The sequence below is a fragment of the Crocuta crocuta genome, unplaced genomic scaffold (genome assembly GCF_008692635.1).
Source record: "Crocuta crocuta isolate KB4526 unplaced genomic scaffold, BGI_CrCroc_1.0 scaffold140, whole genome shotgun sequence".
In the NCBI taxonomy this organism is placed as follows: Eukaryota; Metazoa; Chordata; class Mammalia; order Carnivora; family Hyaenidae; genus Crocuta; species Crocuta crocuta.
Genome location: NW_027527775.1, coordinates 5,633,343 through 5,651,998, shown reverse-complemented (window position 1 = coordinate 5,651,998; position 18,656 = coordinate 5,633,343). Strand labels below are relative to the sequence as shown.

Below are 18,656 nucleotides of genomic sequence, written 5' to 3'. Positions count from 1 at the left end.
TGCTTGGGAAGGTCAACTTTTTTCCTGCTGTGGGGCTTCGTTACCTGACCTCTCCAAGGAGTCTGAAGAAAGAAAAGGAGGTGAGGGATTTGGGCAGTGTGGGGAACACTCCAAACACCAACCCAATGGTGTGGGCTCCAGCTAAGTAGAACATTCCACAAGAGAAGGGACACTTTGGGAGACAGAAGAGATGGTGGTGGCGGGATGTGACCCGGGCTGCGGAGGCCCAGTGAAGATCTCTATTAAACTACCTCTGTTGAATTTCAGTGCCATTGAATAGTATGCCTTTCTTGCAATACACACAAGCCCTCATGTCTGCAACATTAACAATATTAATATTATCCTCATTAATAAATAGAAAGAGCTAACCTGTACAACATCTTCATTATGTGCTGAAAATATTCTAAACACATATATGTATTCATAAGTGGGCACACATATACCGCTATAATTTGAGCACTAAAGTTACCATCATCATTTCAATCATGTAGATTAAGGACAATTGGAGGCATAGAGTTTATTTAAATATTGAATGGTAGGGGCAAGCTTCAGCCCGAACAGACTGAGAACAAAGACCAATTCCCATGCTAACTGTTTTCACTTGGCCCACAGGGCTCAGTAGGACCTAAATAGGATAGACATCCCATGAGCTGTTCCCAAACTCAGATTTGGGAAACAACAGGTCAAATGTATCTCTCTCTCTCTTTTTTTTCTAATGTAGGCCTCTTTGGGTATTTATTAAATATATTATCAAAACAATACAGGGGCGCCTGGGTGGCTTAGTCGGTTAAGCGTCCGACTTTCACTTAGGTCATGATCTCGCGGTTCGTGGGTTCGAGCCCCGCGTCGGGCTCTGTGCTGACTGCCAGCTCAGAGCCTGGAGCCTGTTTCTGTCTGTGACTCCCTCTCTCTCTGACCCTCCCCTGCTCACGCTATCTCTCTCTCTCTCCTAGAAATAAATAAAAATATTTTAAAAAAAACAATACATATTATGACTGCAAATCAAGTAATTCGAAGAGAGTGTGCTTAAAATAGTCTTCATAAAATCCTTTCTTGCTCCCAGCTCTGCTTTTAACTTTGATTTCAGGTTTTGTTTTGCTTTTTAATTTCGGTTGGTGACTGACTTTAATAGCCCTAACATTAAAATAATGACTTTAATAACTTCTAAATAATATGTGGATAGCACTATTTCTTGATGTGTATACTTCTGAGAATAATTACAAGCTGTAAAGAAAATAATTTAGTTTACTTATAACCTTTCCCCTACTTCAGTCTACCATTGATATTTGCATTTTAGATCTCTTTGCATGTCTTTCACTTTTTAAAAAAAAATTAATGTGTATTTATTTTTGAGAGAGAGACAGACCGACAGAGGTGAGCAGGAGAGGGGCAGAGAGGGAGGGAGACACAGAATCTGAAGGAGGCTCCAGGTTCCCAGCTGTCAGCACAGAGCCCGATGCGGGGTTCGAACTCACAAACCATGAGATCATAACCTGAGCCAAAGTTGGACACTTAACCGACTGAGTCACCCAGGTGCCCCTCTTTCACTTTTAAATAGTATCTCTGAATGTTATACATCTATCATCTTTAGTTAGCCTGTCTCAGTGTCTGCATTCTAGGTTGTCTTCCACTATCCTGACCCATTTTCCCCTGCCTTTCCTGTGCCCCTAGGACACCTAGGCTGCACAGCTATACTTTTACATCACTAAGGCCAAGGTTTACTTATCTACTGGCACCGCAACCTGTGCCTTCTAGTTGAAGACTACTGGAAAATCAAATGGTGTGACATCATGTTATACTGTGAACTCAATTTTAGGCGTGGGAATCGTGCATCTTGTAATGTAGCTCTGGTTCAGTTGCACGTGCTTTTGAGAAGTAAACAATGTTCCAAGACCTCAAGCTACAGTACCTGTAACTTTCAGCTTTTCAGCCCCAATGGTAATCTCATCTTCATCTGCAGAGAAGAGCACCCTGCCGTCTTCACTCGCTCTCACTTCAAATCTTTTACACTGAGCCTCCACAGCGTCAGCTCCTATGGTCAGAGGAAAGGTTTAAAAATGAAACTGGATGTAGGAAACCATTAACATGTATTTTTTTTAGAAAAAAGAGGAGAAATATATATGTGTGTGTGTATATATATATATATGTGTGTATATATATATATGATGTGTGTATATATATATATATGAATTTGTTTTCCCTTCCAGTAGGCTAATTTGGTAGAGTTTTCTGGGCTAGGATGTTTGGGCATACATCTGACCTCTAAATGCTTGCATGGTCCTAACAAGGTTTGTAGGTTTAGCTAATTAAAAAAACAAAACAACAACAACAACAGAACCTCAAGCAAACAAAAAAAAACATTTGCATAGATGCAAGGAGAGATGATGTCTACTTTGTTCTTGGTTGTAGCCTGAAGACTTGGCATTATACCTGGCACAGGTCGGATGCTCAATAAATTCTTATGGACTGAATGACTCCCCTGTTCTCTTCGTGAGTCAACAATAGTGCCTGGACTCACTACATGGCAAGGTACTTGTGAAGCCTTACTCACCTGTAAACTGTTAACTACTCTACATTTCATATACATTAATATTGAACTCTGTTCATCCTTTACTATCACACTATGTGAATGCATTTTACAGTTAATCTTGCAAATATAAATATATACATATATATGGTTTGAGTACTCCCCAATGTATTTTCTCATCAAAGATTTTCTTGATTTATTAAAATACAGTATTAAATACAGCTACATCATACAGTGGGAAATCTGTTTCTGATGTAGTGGACAAGTTTGCAGTATTAATCCATCTATGAACCACAAAGGCAGCTTCCATATTTGGAAAACATAATTTGTAAGTTTGAAGGGCTTCAACTGGTCAGAGGGTAAGGAATTGCTATTCCCTTAATATCAATTCATTTCTTTTAGCCTAACACATTTGGCATATGATACACCTTCCCCGCCTGTAAAGATCTGAGGAGTCTCTCTTCTGTTATCTACGCCAAAAACTCTTGTCAGATACAACCCAGCCCAAACATGACCAAGGCACATCACATTTGCACAAACCTCTTGTCATTGACATTGCATATGCTGTGGACTGCTTGTTTGTCTGCCCAAAATTCCTATGTTGACCTCCAAGCCCACAGTGAGATGGTATTAGGGGAGGCCATCTTTGATAGGTAATTAGGTCATGAGGGTGGAGCCCTCATGAATAAAATTAGTGACCTTATGATGACATTTGCCTTTTCTCTCTCTGCAGTCTGCTGAGTGTGGACATGGTGAGAGGCTGGAATGTGCAGGCCAGGAAGCAGCATCTTACCAGATGCTGGCTAAGCTAGTGCCTTGCTTTTGGGATTCCCAGCATGTAATAGAATATCTGAGATGCCTGGGTTGCTCAGTTTGTTGAGCATCTGACTTCAGCTCAGGTCATGATCTCATGGTTTGTGAGTTCGAGCCCCACATCAGGCTCTGTGTTGACAGCCCAGAGCCTGGAGCCTGCTTCAGATCCCGTGTCTCCCTGTCTCTCTGTCTCTCCACTGCTCATGCTCTGTCTCTCTCAAAAATAAATAAAAACATAAAAAGAGAGAATTTCTGTTGTTTAAACAACCCGCTCTATGGTATTTTGGTTATAGTAACCCAAACAGACTAAGACAATGTACTACAATTAGTTTTTAGATATGTGACCTCCAGGAATTCAAAACATGAGTTCATCTTTGTATTCCAAAATATACTCCAAATTTAATATTGGGTCTGATTTCTAAAGGTATAGATGGGTGAGTGAATACTAGATATTAGCTTTTTTTCCCTTTCTTTGGCCCTCAGCCCCTCTTCAGCCCTGTTCCCAGTCCTAGTCCATGGGCCTTAGGATCTTAGACCTTCCCACCATCAAAGCTTCTGAGGGGCACTTAACAACATGAAAACATTAATTCCACACTCTGGTAACATGAAGGATAATTCCTCTGAAAACAAGATGTATATTTTTCTTATAAGAAACTGCCTACATGTTTTCAGGTCCACATAGAAAACTTAAAAAGCTTCAACTATGACAATGCTAAGTAAGATAAAACTGACGTTAATCTTGCAGGCTGTCAAGATCCAAAAGCATGAATTTTATTTTAATGTCTGTTTCATGTATCTTTTTAAGCAAAGTACTTTTCTTATGAAATTTAATGGCAATATTGGAACCAATGGGTGCCCATTGTCCTTGTTAACAGTCTTTGCGATTGATCTGGCAAACATCATTCAGCAGCCTGTATTCAGTTGTTCAGTTGAGTGTGTCTTCTGCTAGTCATGGTCTGACCTTCCTGTGTTGCGCTTTAATCTTTAAAGCATAGTAACTGGGTGATGTTCAAAAATCATGCTTGAGGGTGTATAAATGTGACTTCTAAAATTGAGTTCTCTATGTCTCAGTCTATCTTCAAGGGCACTCAGACTTACACTAAATCTGAACTGCCTGAAAGATATTCTAGATACTATACTCATAAAACCTTGTATATTACATTGCTTTCTTCAAATATACTTAATTATTGGGTGAATTGATCCACAAAATATATCAGTGACTTTAATGACATTGAAGAGGATATATATGTGTGTATATATATGTATATAATATGTATATATGTATTATTGTATATGTATATATATTATATATGTATATAATACATATATACATATTATATACATATATACATAATATATAATATATACATAATATATATTATACATACTGTATGTATATAATATATATTCTATACACATATACATACACATGCTCAATATAGATACAAGCTGATAAGACTTTTCTTGGCATAACATTTGATGTCATTATATGGAAGACAGGTTATTAACATAAGCATGCTATATTGTGTGTCACATAAACTGGTAGAAATATACATAGAGTATCTGGATACAGCAAAGGGAGCTGAAATCTTAATTCAATAAATTTAAATAAGCAAAGGCAATAAGCTGGTAAGAAGCAGATATACCTGGAATTTAAAAAAATGCATCGAGGCCATCAATAAATGCATGCAGAATCATTCAACTAAAAATAGATATATAAATTAGTACTGCAGACTACACTTTATTCAACATGTTACTAAAATTTCGGAAGACATATTTGCAAGCAATTAGCAATACTTGACAGTAAATATTTTAAATCAGAAAACAATTTTGAATATATTGTGCTTCTGTACATTGCTTTCCTTTTCTACAAATAGCAAACAGTAATGCATGTAATTCGACCCATTTTGCATCGTTGTGGATATTTATGTTTAAAGTTAATGTATTAGACTAGATGAAACTGAACTTATGTGTTTTGTATCGTCTTATTCTGCTTTTCATATTCGTGGCTTTACATATTTTCTGGGCTAGGTCAAGTCAGTATCTAGTTGTGATAGGAGCTAAGAAAATGCTCAGTTCCATTTTTTTTTCTCAATTAGTAATACTTCCAGAGTTGCAGGAAAGCAATATGCCTGAGTGACTCTGGAGAAGGAGCTCTGATTCCTTAGCAAATAGATCATGGGGCATGGGATTATCCAGATTATCCAGACAGTTCTATATTTTACTAGTCATCTTAAACACTAACTTGCTAACTAAAGTCTCAAGACTAAATGTTTCCTTAAGAATATCTGAGGAAGCTAATGTTAGCAACTGCAAAACCAAACAAAGAACCATCAGGGATAAAATAAGTAAAGGGAATTTGCAGGAAAAAGGGGTAAATATGTAAGCAAAAGAACAGATTCCACAAAAGGACTAAAGTATTTAATATATATCCAAATATTTTCTCTAGTTCACTTAATGTTCTGTAAATATTCATTAAAAGCAAATAAACAAAAGCAACAACAAAACTAATTTCTTGTTCTCCTCAGAGATGGTTTCATTGCCTTTGTGGAACATTCACATTTCTTACAGACACAGTCAGTAGCCAAAGGCATATTTGCTGACAAATAGAGAGGCTCCAATAATTTATCTACTGTCTTTGCATTTTCTACATTAAATCAGTCAAACACATGAATTGGAATATTTTCTTCAATAAAAATCTCTAGAGGAGCTCAAACAATATATTTCCAAAAGGCCTCTTGGTAGTATTTAGTCCTAATTTAAAGAAAACAAGGCAAAGATCCAAATGGAAAGGAGAGACAAAGAGACACAGAGACAGAGACAGAGAGAGGAGGCAAACCAAGAAACAGACTCTTAACTATAGAGTTTAAACTGGTGGTTACCAGAGGGGGGGCTGGGAGTGGGGATGGGTGAAATAGGCTTTGGGGATTAAGGAGTGCACTGTGGTGGTGAGCACCACATGACACATGGAAGTGTTGAATCACACTATATGTACACCTGAAATGAATATTACACTGCACGTTAACTATCTGGAATTTAAATTAAAACTTTAAAAAATGTTTATTTTTAAACTGAAGTGAATTCTACTACTTTCCACCCTCTGTATTATTATGCCTTGTTTATCACCCCCTTGCCCATCTATACCATAGCTACGACCTCATATTATTTACATACATCTTCCTTCTTAAAAAAGTTATGGGGATGCTTGGGTGGCTCAGTCGGTTAAGCATCCGACTTCGGCTCAGGTCATGATCTCACGGTTCGTGGGGTCGAGCCCCGCATCGAGCTCTGTGCTCAGAGCCAGGAGCCTGTTTCAGATTCTGTGTCTCCCTCTCTCTCTGACTCTCCCCTGATCACACTGTTTCTCTCTCTCTCAGAAATAAATATTAAAAAAATTTTAAAAGTTATGAAAAGCTCATACAGATCAAAATTGTGTACATAATGTTACCCACTGCATGGCTGAAGAAATAGCTAGTGAAGTGAAGCCTTTAGCATAATCTTTTCTTAGTCACATGCCCCCTTCATCCTATGGGAGCTCTGCATGTCAGCATTACTCTAAAATGAATTTTTAATCACTCCCAATTTGTAACTTTACTACTTACGTATGTATCCTTAAAACATTTTTCTCAGCTTTGCATGTTTTTCAACACACACATACATATACAAATACACACACAAACACACACCTTTATATGACTTCTATTTTTCAGTGACTAGGCTTTTACACAGTATTAGGGTTGTGAGATTCAACTCTTTTGACACACGTGGCTCTGGTTTATTCACTTTCACTGCTATCGTCTATTATATGGATATCCCAATTAGGATGCATTTTCCACTGGTGATCTTATAGGTTTCTAGAATATTCGAGTCAGTAACAAGGATGCTATAAAAATTATCCTACAAGTCTCCTATTCTCAAGCAATTCCAGAGCTTATGTGTAGGTGTGAAATGGCTGGATCATAGAGAATGTACTTCAAGATTACTACATAATAAAAACTTAATTTCCAAACTGCTGTATCGATTTACATTCTTACCAATAGAATAGGAGAGTTCCTACAGCTCCACCTCACTGCCAATTCTCAGTGTTATTAGACTTTGTAGTTTTTCCAAATCTGAGTTACTAAAAAGTATGCCACAATGGTTTCAATGCATAATTCCTGGATTACTCTTGGAGGGGCCATATTTTTATGCCACTGCTCCTCAGTCTCCTTTGCTGACAATATCCTCCCCACAATCACTCGATGGGGGAGTGTGGGGCTAACTCTCTGTCTAGAAGTTGTTCAGTTCTCTTCAACCAAAGCAGTTAATTTGTACACAAACACATGACTCAAACACTCTCCTGATTTTTGCTTTACATTTTGAAAAAGAGGTGCATTCTTTTTTCCAGATCACAGATACTGAGCATGATATACACTTAAGCTTTTAAGGCTAGCTATACCTCTATGTGGAAAAAGTTGGCCTGAGAATTCAGCCAATCAGTGAAAATGAGTGGGGGGGAGGTTAGGGGAAGGTAAGAAGGAGACTGAGAAGGAGAGAGAGGCATGCCTGAAACTATTGCTTAAAGGCTGGATCCAGTCAGAGACAAACTAGTCTAGCCCTGGGTTTGCCTGTTATATGAATCAACAAATTACTCATCCACTCCACGCAGGCTGAGGAGTTCTTAAACTCTGAATTTTCTTTTTGCATCATCCTTACTCTTTCTCTATTTTCTTCTTTAAGTTTCCATGTATCCTTCTCTCTCTCTCTGTCTCTCCCTCTCTGTCACGCTTCTCTTTATTAAATAAAAGTGAGAAACCTTCCACCTTTATCAAACACTACACCTCCCACCACACACCACAATATATACATCATTAGAGTTTAATTAAAAGGGAAAAAGCTATGCGCTAGGGCTTCCAAAAATGATGCTGTGAGCATGGACACCATAATATCCTGGGGCAAACTCTCTTATAGCCTTTGCATTGAGCACACTAAATTTCTATTTAGGCAATTTCAACACTAGCCTTAATGGTGTAAATATAACCTGTTTGCTTGTATTCTTCCCTCTTTTTGGTGATTCATAATAATACCATAATAATAATGTTTATTAATTAATCATTATCATTGTACTGTATATATATTACTATGGTATTTTCTCCTGGGCCTGGCCTCTATGAATTCTGAGAGGACCAGGTAAAATATGTTTCTCTGTCCCACTTTTGTTGACGATGTTGTCTAAGACAAGTGAAAGCATACATCCTGGACTTCTTATTTTGTTTAAGAGGACCAGTCAAACAGCGTACGCATAAAGTATTCTGTTGGATTCTTTTTGTATAGTATGCAGACATAAAGTTATAGCATTTCAAAACTATGGATGGCACAAAGTTGGTGAGTGAAATATTATCTAAATTTTTAATGTATCATGATCATTCATGTTCTTTTAATGTCTAAAGAAAAAAATTGAAACAAAAATGCATGTCACATGCAGTGAAAAAATACTATGATAGAATTATTATAGAAGAGTAGAATCAGTGAATACNGGTCATGATCTCGCAGTTTGTGGGTTCGAGCCCCGCGTCGGGCTCTGTGCTGACTGCCAGCTCAGAGCCTGGAGCCTGTTTCAGTCTGTGACTCCCTCTCTCTCTGACCCTCCCCTGCTCACGCTGTCTCTCTCTCCTAGAAATAAATAAAACATAAAAAAAAAAATAGTGTATGTAAATCCGAAATTTATAACATGTGCACTCACAATTACCTTCAAATCCACATTTAAACTGTTTATAAATATCACTGTTAGCCCTCAACTTCAAGGTTAATCAATCTCAGGTTCCACTTCTGGAATGACAATGATAGTAGCTTGGCAGAATTGATCTTCAGAAAAACTGTTGAAACATATTTTATAAACAATCTGAACTCTCAGTAAATAGTTCTAAGGATACATAGTAAATGAAAAAACACAAAAAATTATGGCATGCCAAAAATATTTCAGAAAGTCTGACCCATAGATGGGAAATATCAGGCAATAAATTGCTTGTGAAAATTACAAAATGTCAGACTTAACGAAGACTTCAAATAGCTACTGAAAGTAGCCAGTATCACACATTCAAATAACTAAAGGAAACTGCATTTTTAAGAATTTTTTCAGTAATCTCTACACTCAATGTGGGGCTCAAATTTGCTACTTGGAGGTCAAAGGTCGCACGCTCTGGTGACTGAGCCAGACAGGCGTCCCTAAGGGAAACTGTATTTAAAGAATTAAATGATTGTATAATAAAATGTTTCATTAAATGAAGAATATCAATACGGATACAGAAACTATAAAAGAAGCAAATAAAAATTCTGAAGCTAAGAAGTAAAATAATTGAATGAAAAATTCACTCCCGAGTTGATGTGAACTAGCAGAAGAAAGAATGAACAATTTTAAAGATAAATTAGAGTTATAAAATCTAAGAACAGAGAGGGAAAGAATGAGGAAAAATGAACAGAACCTCAGAGAGGAATGTGGGACATCACTAAACTCATGAACATATGTGTGAGAGGAATTCTAGAGGTGGATGAGTAAGAGAAAAGAACAGAAAATATCCCTTACATAATAATGCCTGAAAACTTCCTAAAAATATATTGAGAAATAATAACCTATATATCCAGGAAGCTTAATGAACTCCAAAGAGGAAAAATACAGAAAGGTCCACATACAGGCACACTGTAGTACAGATGAGGAAAGCCAAAGACAGCTGGAAACCTTGAAAACAGCAGGAGAAAAATGGCTCCTCAGTTTCCAGGAAACTCCTTAAGGTTTAGAGCTGACTTCTCTGAAAGAAGGGAGAAGCACTCTTATTCATGCCACTACTTTTGCTCTTGTTGCCCTGCCTCCCAATGTATATCCTCCACATATAAACCAGAGTCACATTTTCAAAATGAAACTTAGACCACATGACTCATCTACTCAAATCCCTTCAGGAGCTCAGCATGATATTCAGAATGCAACTCCATGCTTTCAACACTCAGGACTTCAGGCGTCTGCTCTCATTGCAATGGTTCTTTTACCATTTCTTAAACACACTGATTTTATCAAACACACAGGTTTTTACACCTTTTCTCTCTTCTGTCTGCCATGATCTTTAGCCAGATCTTGGTGTGTTTTGCTCATGGCTATATTTGGTTCTAAAGAGTTGTTCCTTCAAATAGCTCATCCTAGACCATTCCCTAAAGGGGCACATTCCCTCTCTCTCTTCTGTTTTGTCTACAGAAACTCACCACACCCTTCACATGATTGGAGGATTTATCCCACCATTTGTTTGTAATTAATCCTGTTCCTACCATCATTTTCTTCCACTTGAACCTACTATATTTTTCTTCTTATAATTTTTGGTTGCTTGTTTATTTTCTGAACACCTCACCGTAATGTAAGCTACACTAGTTTAGGGATTTATAGCTATCTGGTTCATCCCTGAAGCTTCAGTAATTATAGTATGCAGTTTCTCACCTATTAGAGGTGTTCAAGAAATATTTCATGCATAAAAAATCTGATTATTGATTTAATAACCTCATTTAATTTTCACCTCAGTAAACATGTCAAGAATTAACATCTAGTTCCTTTATCATCTAAATAAATGCCTCATATTCTACTTAAATATATATATATATATATCTTTTTTTTTTTTCAAATTATTTTTACAATAAGGTTGCACCTTTAACTCTCTGGCTTCTTTTTATCTTTAACTTTCTGGCTTCTTTCAAGGTCTATTTCAGTTCCTGTCTTTCCTCCCTTTCTATATAAATGCTCTAATGTGACTTGCCCTAGCTGATAATATGAAATACTTAACATATACTTGTGACATACATATTGATATGAGTATATTTCAAGTTCCTTACAAATATTTTGACAATGATTATTCAGCTAGTGTATGCTTACATTTGTCTGGGAGCTATCTTAAGTCTAGTTTGATAAATAGCTGTGCACTGCAAAGGAAAAAAAGAAGACTCACAAAAATTAAAAGATAGGCTTCTTCCACAAACAAAAAAAGACAACTTGTTGAATTAAAAGTTTCCTACTAATTTTAGGAGTCTACATATATATTAGAAGAATGTTCTTAATATACCTTTGAAATTGTTCTGGTTTTAGAAGGAATGCTCTAAATTTGTTACCTAAGGTTTTCAGTGCTTGAATATTAAATGCGGGAGGGGGTTGGTACATTTATATGAAGTGTAAAATTCTATTCATGAATTAATATAATTAATTTTAATGTCTATGAGACAATGTGCAGAGAGAAGGAGTATTTAAAAAGAACTTAATGAAAAACTATTTACGAAAGTGAAGACAGGGCTAAGAGGAATTCTTAAATCCCCTTTTCACTGTACCATTTTTTGCTTCCAAGTGCCTTCCTGATACAGAAGCCCAAAGAAAAAGGTAAAGAAATAAAAGACTTCTTTCCACATGGGAATAGAAAAAGCAGAGTTACTGAATTAAGATTGAGCCCTTAAATTAATACATGACATTTCAATTAAAAATTTCCCTCAGAAAAGCACTGGTCTAACCAACAGCTATTTTCCAGCTTAGAAATGACTGCTTAATTGTTTCAAAAAGGTAACAGGATTTTCAGATAAATAAAATAAATAATACTTGTCTAAGATCTATCTTTTCCCTACATTAATTTTTCTAATAACACCCTTACTTTCTCTAGTCTCCTGTAGTTTTCCTGATACCCTGAAATTTTAAAAAACATTCAAGAAGAAATGCCAAGAGCTAAAATGCCTCTTCCCCAAGCTAATGTTTGCATATACTGGTAATATTTGGGGTGAGGATCTGATGCAGTTGTGTATTTAATTAAATATTTGAGGAGACTTCTGATATTATTATAGACAGTTCACTGTGTTTCAGCAGACAGTACTTGAATATATAAAAAGTAATTCTCAAAATGGATTTCTAAGTTTCTTATTTCCTGATTGTCTATTTCTTTATTGGATTCAAGCATGGCCATGTTATCTCTTCATGGGCCATCTCTTCTTTCAGAATAGGTATTTATCCAGTGTGTGTGTTCACAGAGTCAGCAAAAGTAACTTCCTACATTGCTCCATGCAACTGAAATCTCTAATTATTTTCCACATATTGTCCTTCACTAGTGATTAATATTTTTAAAAATTCTAAGGTATTTTCTGATTAAAAGAAATGTTTGTCATCAATTATCCAGCTAAATATGAAAGAAAAAAGTAACGCTTTAAATACTTGTCTACTTTTCCTTCAAAAACATATCATCACCTATCTTTCCCTGAAACCAGCAGTTTGGTGCCCGGAGGATATAAATAATTTGATGATGAAATTAACTGGACTATCATAATAACACTTGAAAAAAACAGGTGGCAAATTCTTTTATTATCACTTACTAATTGCAGATATTAAATGAAGACATCTACACATTGGAAGTCTATTTCCAAAAAGTTCATTCTAGATATTACTGTATATATATCAGATTCTTGTTAGGCTGCTTTTCTTTCCAGCATATGTCTTGTATGTGCTCTGTGCTTACAATGAAAACATGAGGGCGTCCATGGCTTTCAAACTACAGCTTCCATTTTGGAGACCAACACAAGTGCTCAGGTTACTTTTACGTGTCTCATTCCAGAGAGAGGAAAGGCAAAAAAAAAAAAAAGAAAGAAAGAAAAAAAAAAAGAAAAAAGAAAGGGCAGGCCCATTTCTTTTTTTAAGTTTCTATTTTCATTCTAGTTAGTTGACATGCAGTGTTTTATGAGTTTCCGGTGTACCCATTTCCTTGAAAGAAATTTACATCTAAAACAGTACATATCACCTCCACTTACATCTGATTGGCTAGAACTCAGGTATGCCTAGCTGCAGGAAAGCCTGCAGCCTTCAGTTGAGTAATCAGCCACTTGCCTACCACCTGAGATGGTATTATTTAAAGAGAAGGGGAAGAATTGTCATAGGGAGAGAGCCATTAATGCTATCTACATCACACAAGTGGATTTACCTCAGAAATTAATCTTAACCATTCCTCAGACCTTCAAAAACCGTATAGTCAACATTTATACACATTTTCATATGGTTCTTTTGCTAGTAACAGCTGGATTCCATATTGTGTAGAATTTCTTACCTTAATTATAGTCTTGCTATTTTATCTAAAATAGCACAGACCCCTTTGCCTATAAATTAACTAAAGGAAGGCTATCAGAAGCAGAAAACTCTTAGGTCTGAGTCACACCTTGTATAAACACATTGTTTTATTAACACAAAATTTCTATGACCTACAGGAATGCTACATAATCAACGACTCTTACAAACAAATCGCATACAGAAGAGAATACTTGCTAGAAACATACTGATTTAGTACAAATATTTCTTCCAAAAATTCTAGTTGAGTAATGTTTCGCTGTAAAGACAGAAAATAAATAATTTTATTATGTTTTCATTTGGGAAATTATTATGTTGTCATTTAGTATATAGTACATTTAAGGGAAAATAAGTGCTAATATGGAAAGAGACTGCTTCATCTATTGCTTGGTGGTCTGCTTGATAATTACCACTAACTACTACTATTCAGTCAGAATTTCTTTCTTAACAACATATAATTTGCATATTGTTAAACACTATTTTGTATCACTAACCTCCTACTATTTCTTTCCATAATATGTATATTTTGGAAAAGTAATATCACGTTGAGATATTCAAGTGTTTTGTGACCTCCAACCATTCATTAATAATAATTACCAGTAAAATAAATACAAAAATTGCATATAATGTTTGAGCTTTTATTCCCAAAATCTGTGTAAGCCTATGTTTAATACTCTTAGTTATTTCACCTGATTATGTATTTCTTTTCTTTCAAGTCTCATCTTCACTATTCAGATAAGCATGAAACTGATGTCAGTACATTAGTGTCTTGATACTATTTTAATGTCTTTCCAACATATATTTAGCTATTATGATATGAACTACTGTAGAAAAGAACAGTATGTAGGCTTTATGGAGTATAGATGTGAATTTAGAATACAATATTCATTTCAAATTAAATTATCTGGGAGAGAAACCATAAAGCATTTAATCGAATACAAAAGAATCAGTGGTATATTCCATAAGACAGTATACCTCACATACTAAAAATTATATATGACGGGTGTGTATGCCTGCAAATACTGAAAGGAGGGATAATATCATTTTAAAATTGTTACAGTTACAGATTATATTTTAATAGTTTATTCCTTTTTTATTTTTTTAATGTTTATTTATCTTTGAAGGAGAGAGATACAGAAGGGTGAACAGGGAGAGGCAGAGAGAGAGGGAGACACAGAATCCTAAACAGGCTCCAGGCTCCAAGCTGTCAGCACAGAGCCTGATGCGGGGCTTGAACTTACAAACTGCGAGATCGTGACCTGAGCTGAAGTGAGAAGCTTAACCAACTGAGACACCCAGGTAGGTACCCAACAGTTACATATATACTTTTTGGATATGTTATTTGTGGTTACAATGGCAGAAGGAATACTTATTTTCAAAAATCTCTCAATAGAAGACAATATCCAATAGGCTGTGAAAATCTTTGCTTTTGCAAGGTAATTCATTTACATAATACAAAAGTTAAAAGCATAAGATATATTGCATGAGTCTCATTTCTACCCCTGCCCTATAAATCCTCTTCTGACATTTCATTTAAATGCAACAATTTTTTCTATTCCTTGTGAACTTTTTTATTTTTAGCAAATACAAGCACAGATAATTATATATTTTTCTTTTATTTTTATGTTTATTTATTTCTGAGAGAGTGTGTGTGTGACCAGGGGGAGGGGTAGAGAGAGAGGGAGACACAGAATCCTAATCTAGCTCTAGGCTTTGAGCTGTAGGCAGAGAGCCTGACACAGGGCCAAACCCAAAAACCATGAGATCAAGACCTGACTAGAAATTAGACCCTTAACCTACTGAGCCACCCAGGCACCCCTTATGTCTCTTTTTTCTTTCAAAATATTTTTTAAGGCTTTTTTTTATTTTTGAAGGAGAGAGAGAGACAGAGCATGAGTGGGGGAAGGGCAGAGACAAAAGGGAGACATAATGTGAAGCAGGCTCCAGGCTCTGAGCCCGGCAGAGGGCTCGAACTCATGAGCTGTGAGATCATGACCTGAGGTGAAGTCAAGCCCTGAACCTTAACTGAGCCACCCAGGTGCCCCTTATATCTCTTTTTCTTAAACAAACACACATTTGTCAAATATTTGCCCATTGCCTTTCATGTGACAATTGTACTCCACTTTTAAATTACCTTTCAATTCATGACAGTCTAGATAAATTGGAGGTTTTACTTCAGGCACCCAAACTTGCCCAGCTTTGGTTAGCTTCAACATGTGTTTATTTTATATTTGATTACAGTTATTCTGATAAATTGTAACTGCTTGTGGTTTCGTGAGAAAACTCTTATCTGAACATATTTTATTAATCATTTTGAGGAATACAGTGATGTCATGTTAATTAAATCTTCCCACGACACTAAAAGTAGAATAGCTAAAAGTAGACAGCTAAATAGCGGAATGGGAATTCTAAAGGATCTTGACAGGTTGGCATGTTAGGAAAATCATTTTTTCAAAACACTGAAAACAATATATTTTGCATAGGAATAAAGAGACATCCTTTGAAAACCTAAACAAGAACCGTATGTGAGGGGGAAGAATTGTGAACATTTATGGGAGAAAGTGTTTTCTTGATTAGACAACCATGTCAGATGGGTTCAAGTGGTAAGTCGTAAATATTATCTTAGACTGTATAACTAGAAACACAATGCTGGTGAGCAAGAAAAATGATCTGGTTAAACTCTAGGTTGATTAATCTGTATCTGTCTGGATTATTGTATGTTATTACAAGTATTCTTTGATGGCTGATGGTTGTGAATTAAAAATGCGACCAGAGGAAGACTAAACTTGTTGGTGAAGAAATATAAAACTTAGGCAACACGGTGAAATTGCTATCAGAAGTTTAGTGTAATCATAGTTTGAATGAAAAGGAGTGTCATATAAGTAGCAGAGGGTAAGTGCATCACACATTTTGGTTATGCTTTACTTCAGTGGTCAGCTCTGTTTTAAGCTCTAAGGTTTAGGAAGGATGTTGACAGCCTGTAATGATAGAAAAATAAACAAAATGAGAAAAAAAGTGTCTCTGCTTCTGAAAAGATGGATGGTGTGAAATCAGATTTACCCTCTTATCTGAAATAACAAAAGGACCAAGTATATAAAACTATGGCTTCAAGACATTCTGATGTCAGGGAATGAAGAACAGTAACATCTAAGAGAAAAAGACAAACAAGATGGGATCATACATAATGCAGGTTACTCTCTTTTTTTTTTTTTTTTAAATATTTGTGTGTGTGTGAGAGAGAGAGAGACAGAGACAGAGACAGAGACAGAGACAGAGTGAGAACTCAAGCAGTGGAGGGGCCGGGGTGATGGTGGACAGAGGATCTAAAGCAGGCTCTGCATGGACCACAGAGAGCCTGATGTGGGGCTCCAAGCCAGGAACCGCAAGACCATGACCTGAGCCGGTCAGACTCTCAGCCGACTGAGCCACCCAGTGGCCCCTGCAAGTTATTCCTTTAAGGGAATTCCCAGGCGATGGTGAAGAGAAGGAGAATTCAAGTGGAACCTAGAGGCTTTCTGAGATGGGGAGAAGGAGTTGAGACTCCAGGGAAACTGACATGTAAAGTTTTCAGGACATTGTACCAGAGAGAACAGAGATGCAAAGAGCGGAGAACTCTAGAGATCTTTAGAGGATCTCCCTCAAATAATCTTAGCAGATTAGCTACTATTCCAAGGATGTGAGAAAGCTGTCCTAGATCAGGGAAAGAAATAGAGAAAATAGTGTCTAGCATGTACACAGGACTAGGAATAGTACTTGCCAGGTTTGAAAAAAACAAACACAAATATCATCATTAATGGGGGTCTGGTAGAGGACTCAGGAAAATCTTGAATCACAAATCATAATGCAGAATGATTAGCTACAGACCTAGCAAAGCCACGGATCTGCCAAGAAACCTCAAATGCAGGACATTGAAGGGTGATTCCATTTTTAATTAATTGCCTCCAGAAAACAGTTTGAGAATATTTAGAGAAATAAAACAGTACACAGCACCAAGGAAAATAAAATGTACCATGCCTCACATCAAATAGTATAAGATTATGAGCCAGAAAAAGGGGAAGAACATGGCCCATAATGCAGGCAACATGTAATCAGAAGTGACTCAGAACTGACAAAATTGTTGAAATTAGCAGAAATGGATGATAAAATTATTATTATAACTGTATGCTGTATCCTCAAAAGTTAAAGACTCAACCCAAACCTCTAGTGATGAAATCTATCCACAATGAAATGAAAAATACATGAAATGAGATTAGCAGTTAGTAGGTTAGAGATTGCAAAAAATATATATGTTCATGAATGTGATACATGATAAAATATAGAGAATGGAATATTTTTAATGAAGAGAACATCAATGATGTTTTAAACAACTTCCTGTGGGCTCATATACTTTTCTTAAAGGAGAAGAGAAGGGGACAGAGAATAGATGAAATAATTGAAGGAATAACGAACAAGGAATTTGCAACAACAAATCCTAAACACAAACATATTACAAAAACTATATGAAATAAAAACATTCAAAGTGCTCAAAACATGTGCTACAACAAAAATTATAAAAGTTATCATGGATAAAAGATGTTACATACAGAATAATAACAATAAAGATGGCAGAAGATTCCTACTGGAAATAACGCAATGGATAAAATAGGAGAGTGCCATCTTTGCAGTACCAACCACCTCCCCCCCCTCCAAACAGGACAACCTAAAACTCTATACTAAGCGAAAATAGTTTTCAGAGAAAAAAGGAAAAAAGGGTAATTACTAGATGAAAAAATGTGCATAATTTATTACCAGCAATCTGCATTAATGGAAATGTTAGATGGAGTTCTTAGGGAAAGTTAAATGACATCGATGGAAATACGGATCTATACAGAGAAAAAAATGGTAATGGCAACTATTTAGATAAATATGCTTTTCTTATTATTTCAACCATTTAAAACATAATTAACATTTAAACAAAAACAATAATGATGGATTGTGAATTGTACAAATTGAATGCATAAAACGTATGACTATAGGCCTCTAAAAACTGGGAGGATGAAATGAAAAGTATATTCTTGTAAGGTCTTGCTGAAGTGCTATATTAGCGCTTGAAGGTGGACTGTGAGAAATGAAAGATGTCTATTATAAGCACTAAGACATCAGAAAAATAAAAGCCAGTAGGGAGACCAAATGGCATCATACAAACATCTCAACTAGTCCAAAAGAAGATGGAAAAGG

General features: G+C 36.0%; 1 protein-coding gene across 1 annotated transcript in view; it reads right to left on the bottom strand.

Moving 5' to 3' along the window:
- Window positions 1-18,656, bottom strand: part of SGCZ (sarcoglycan zeta) — a 461,792-nt gene that overhangs the window by 60,261 nt on the left and 382,875 nt on the right. The window contains exon 4 of the mRNA XM_077772719.1: window positions 1,910-2,032. Coding sequence (XP_077628845.1) covers window positions 1,910-2,032 — 123 coding nt within the window. The remainder of the gene's footprint in view (window positions 1-1,909; window positions 2,033-18,656) is intronic.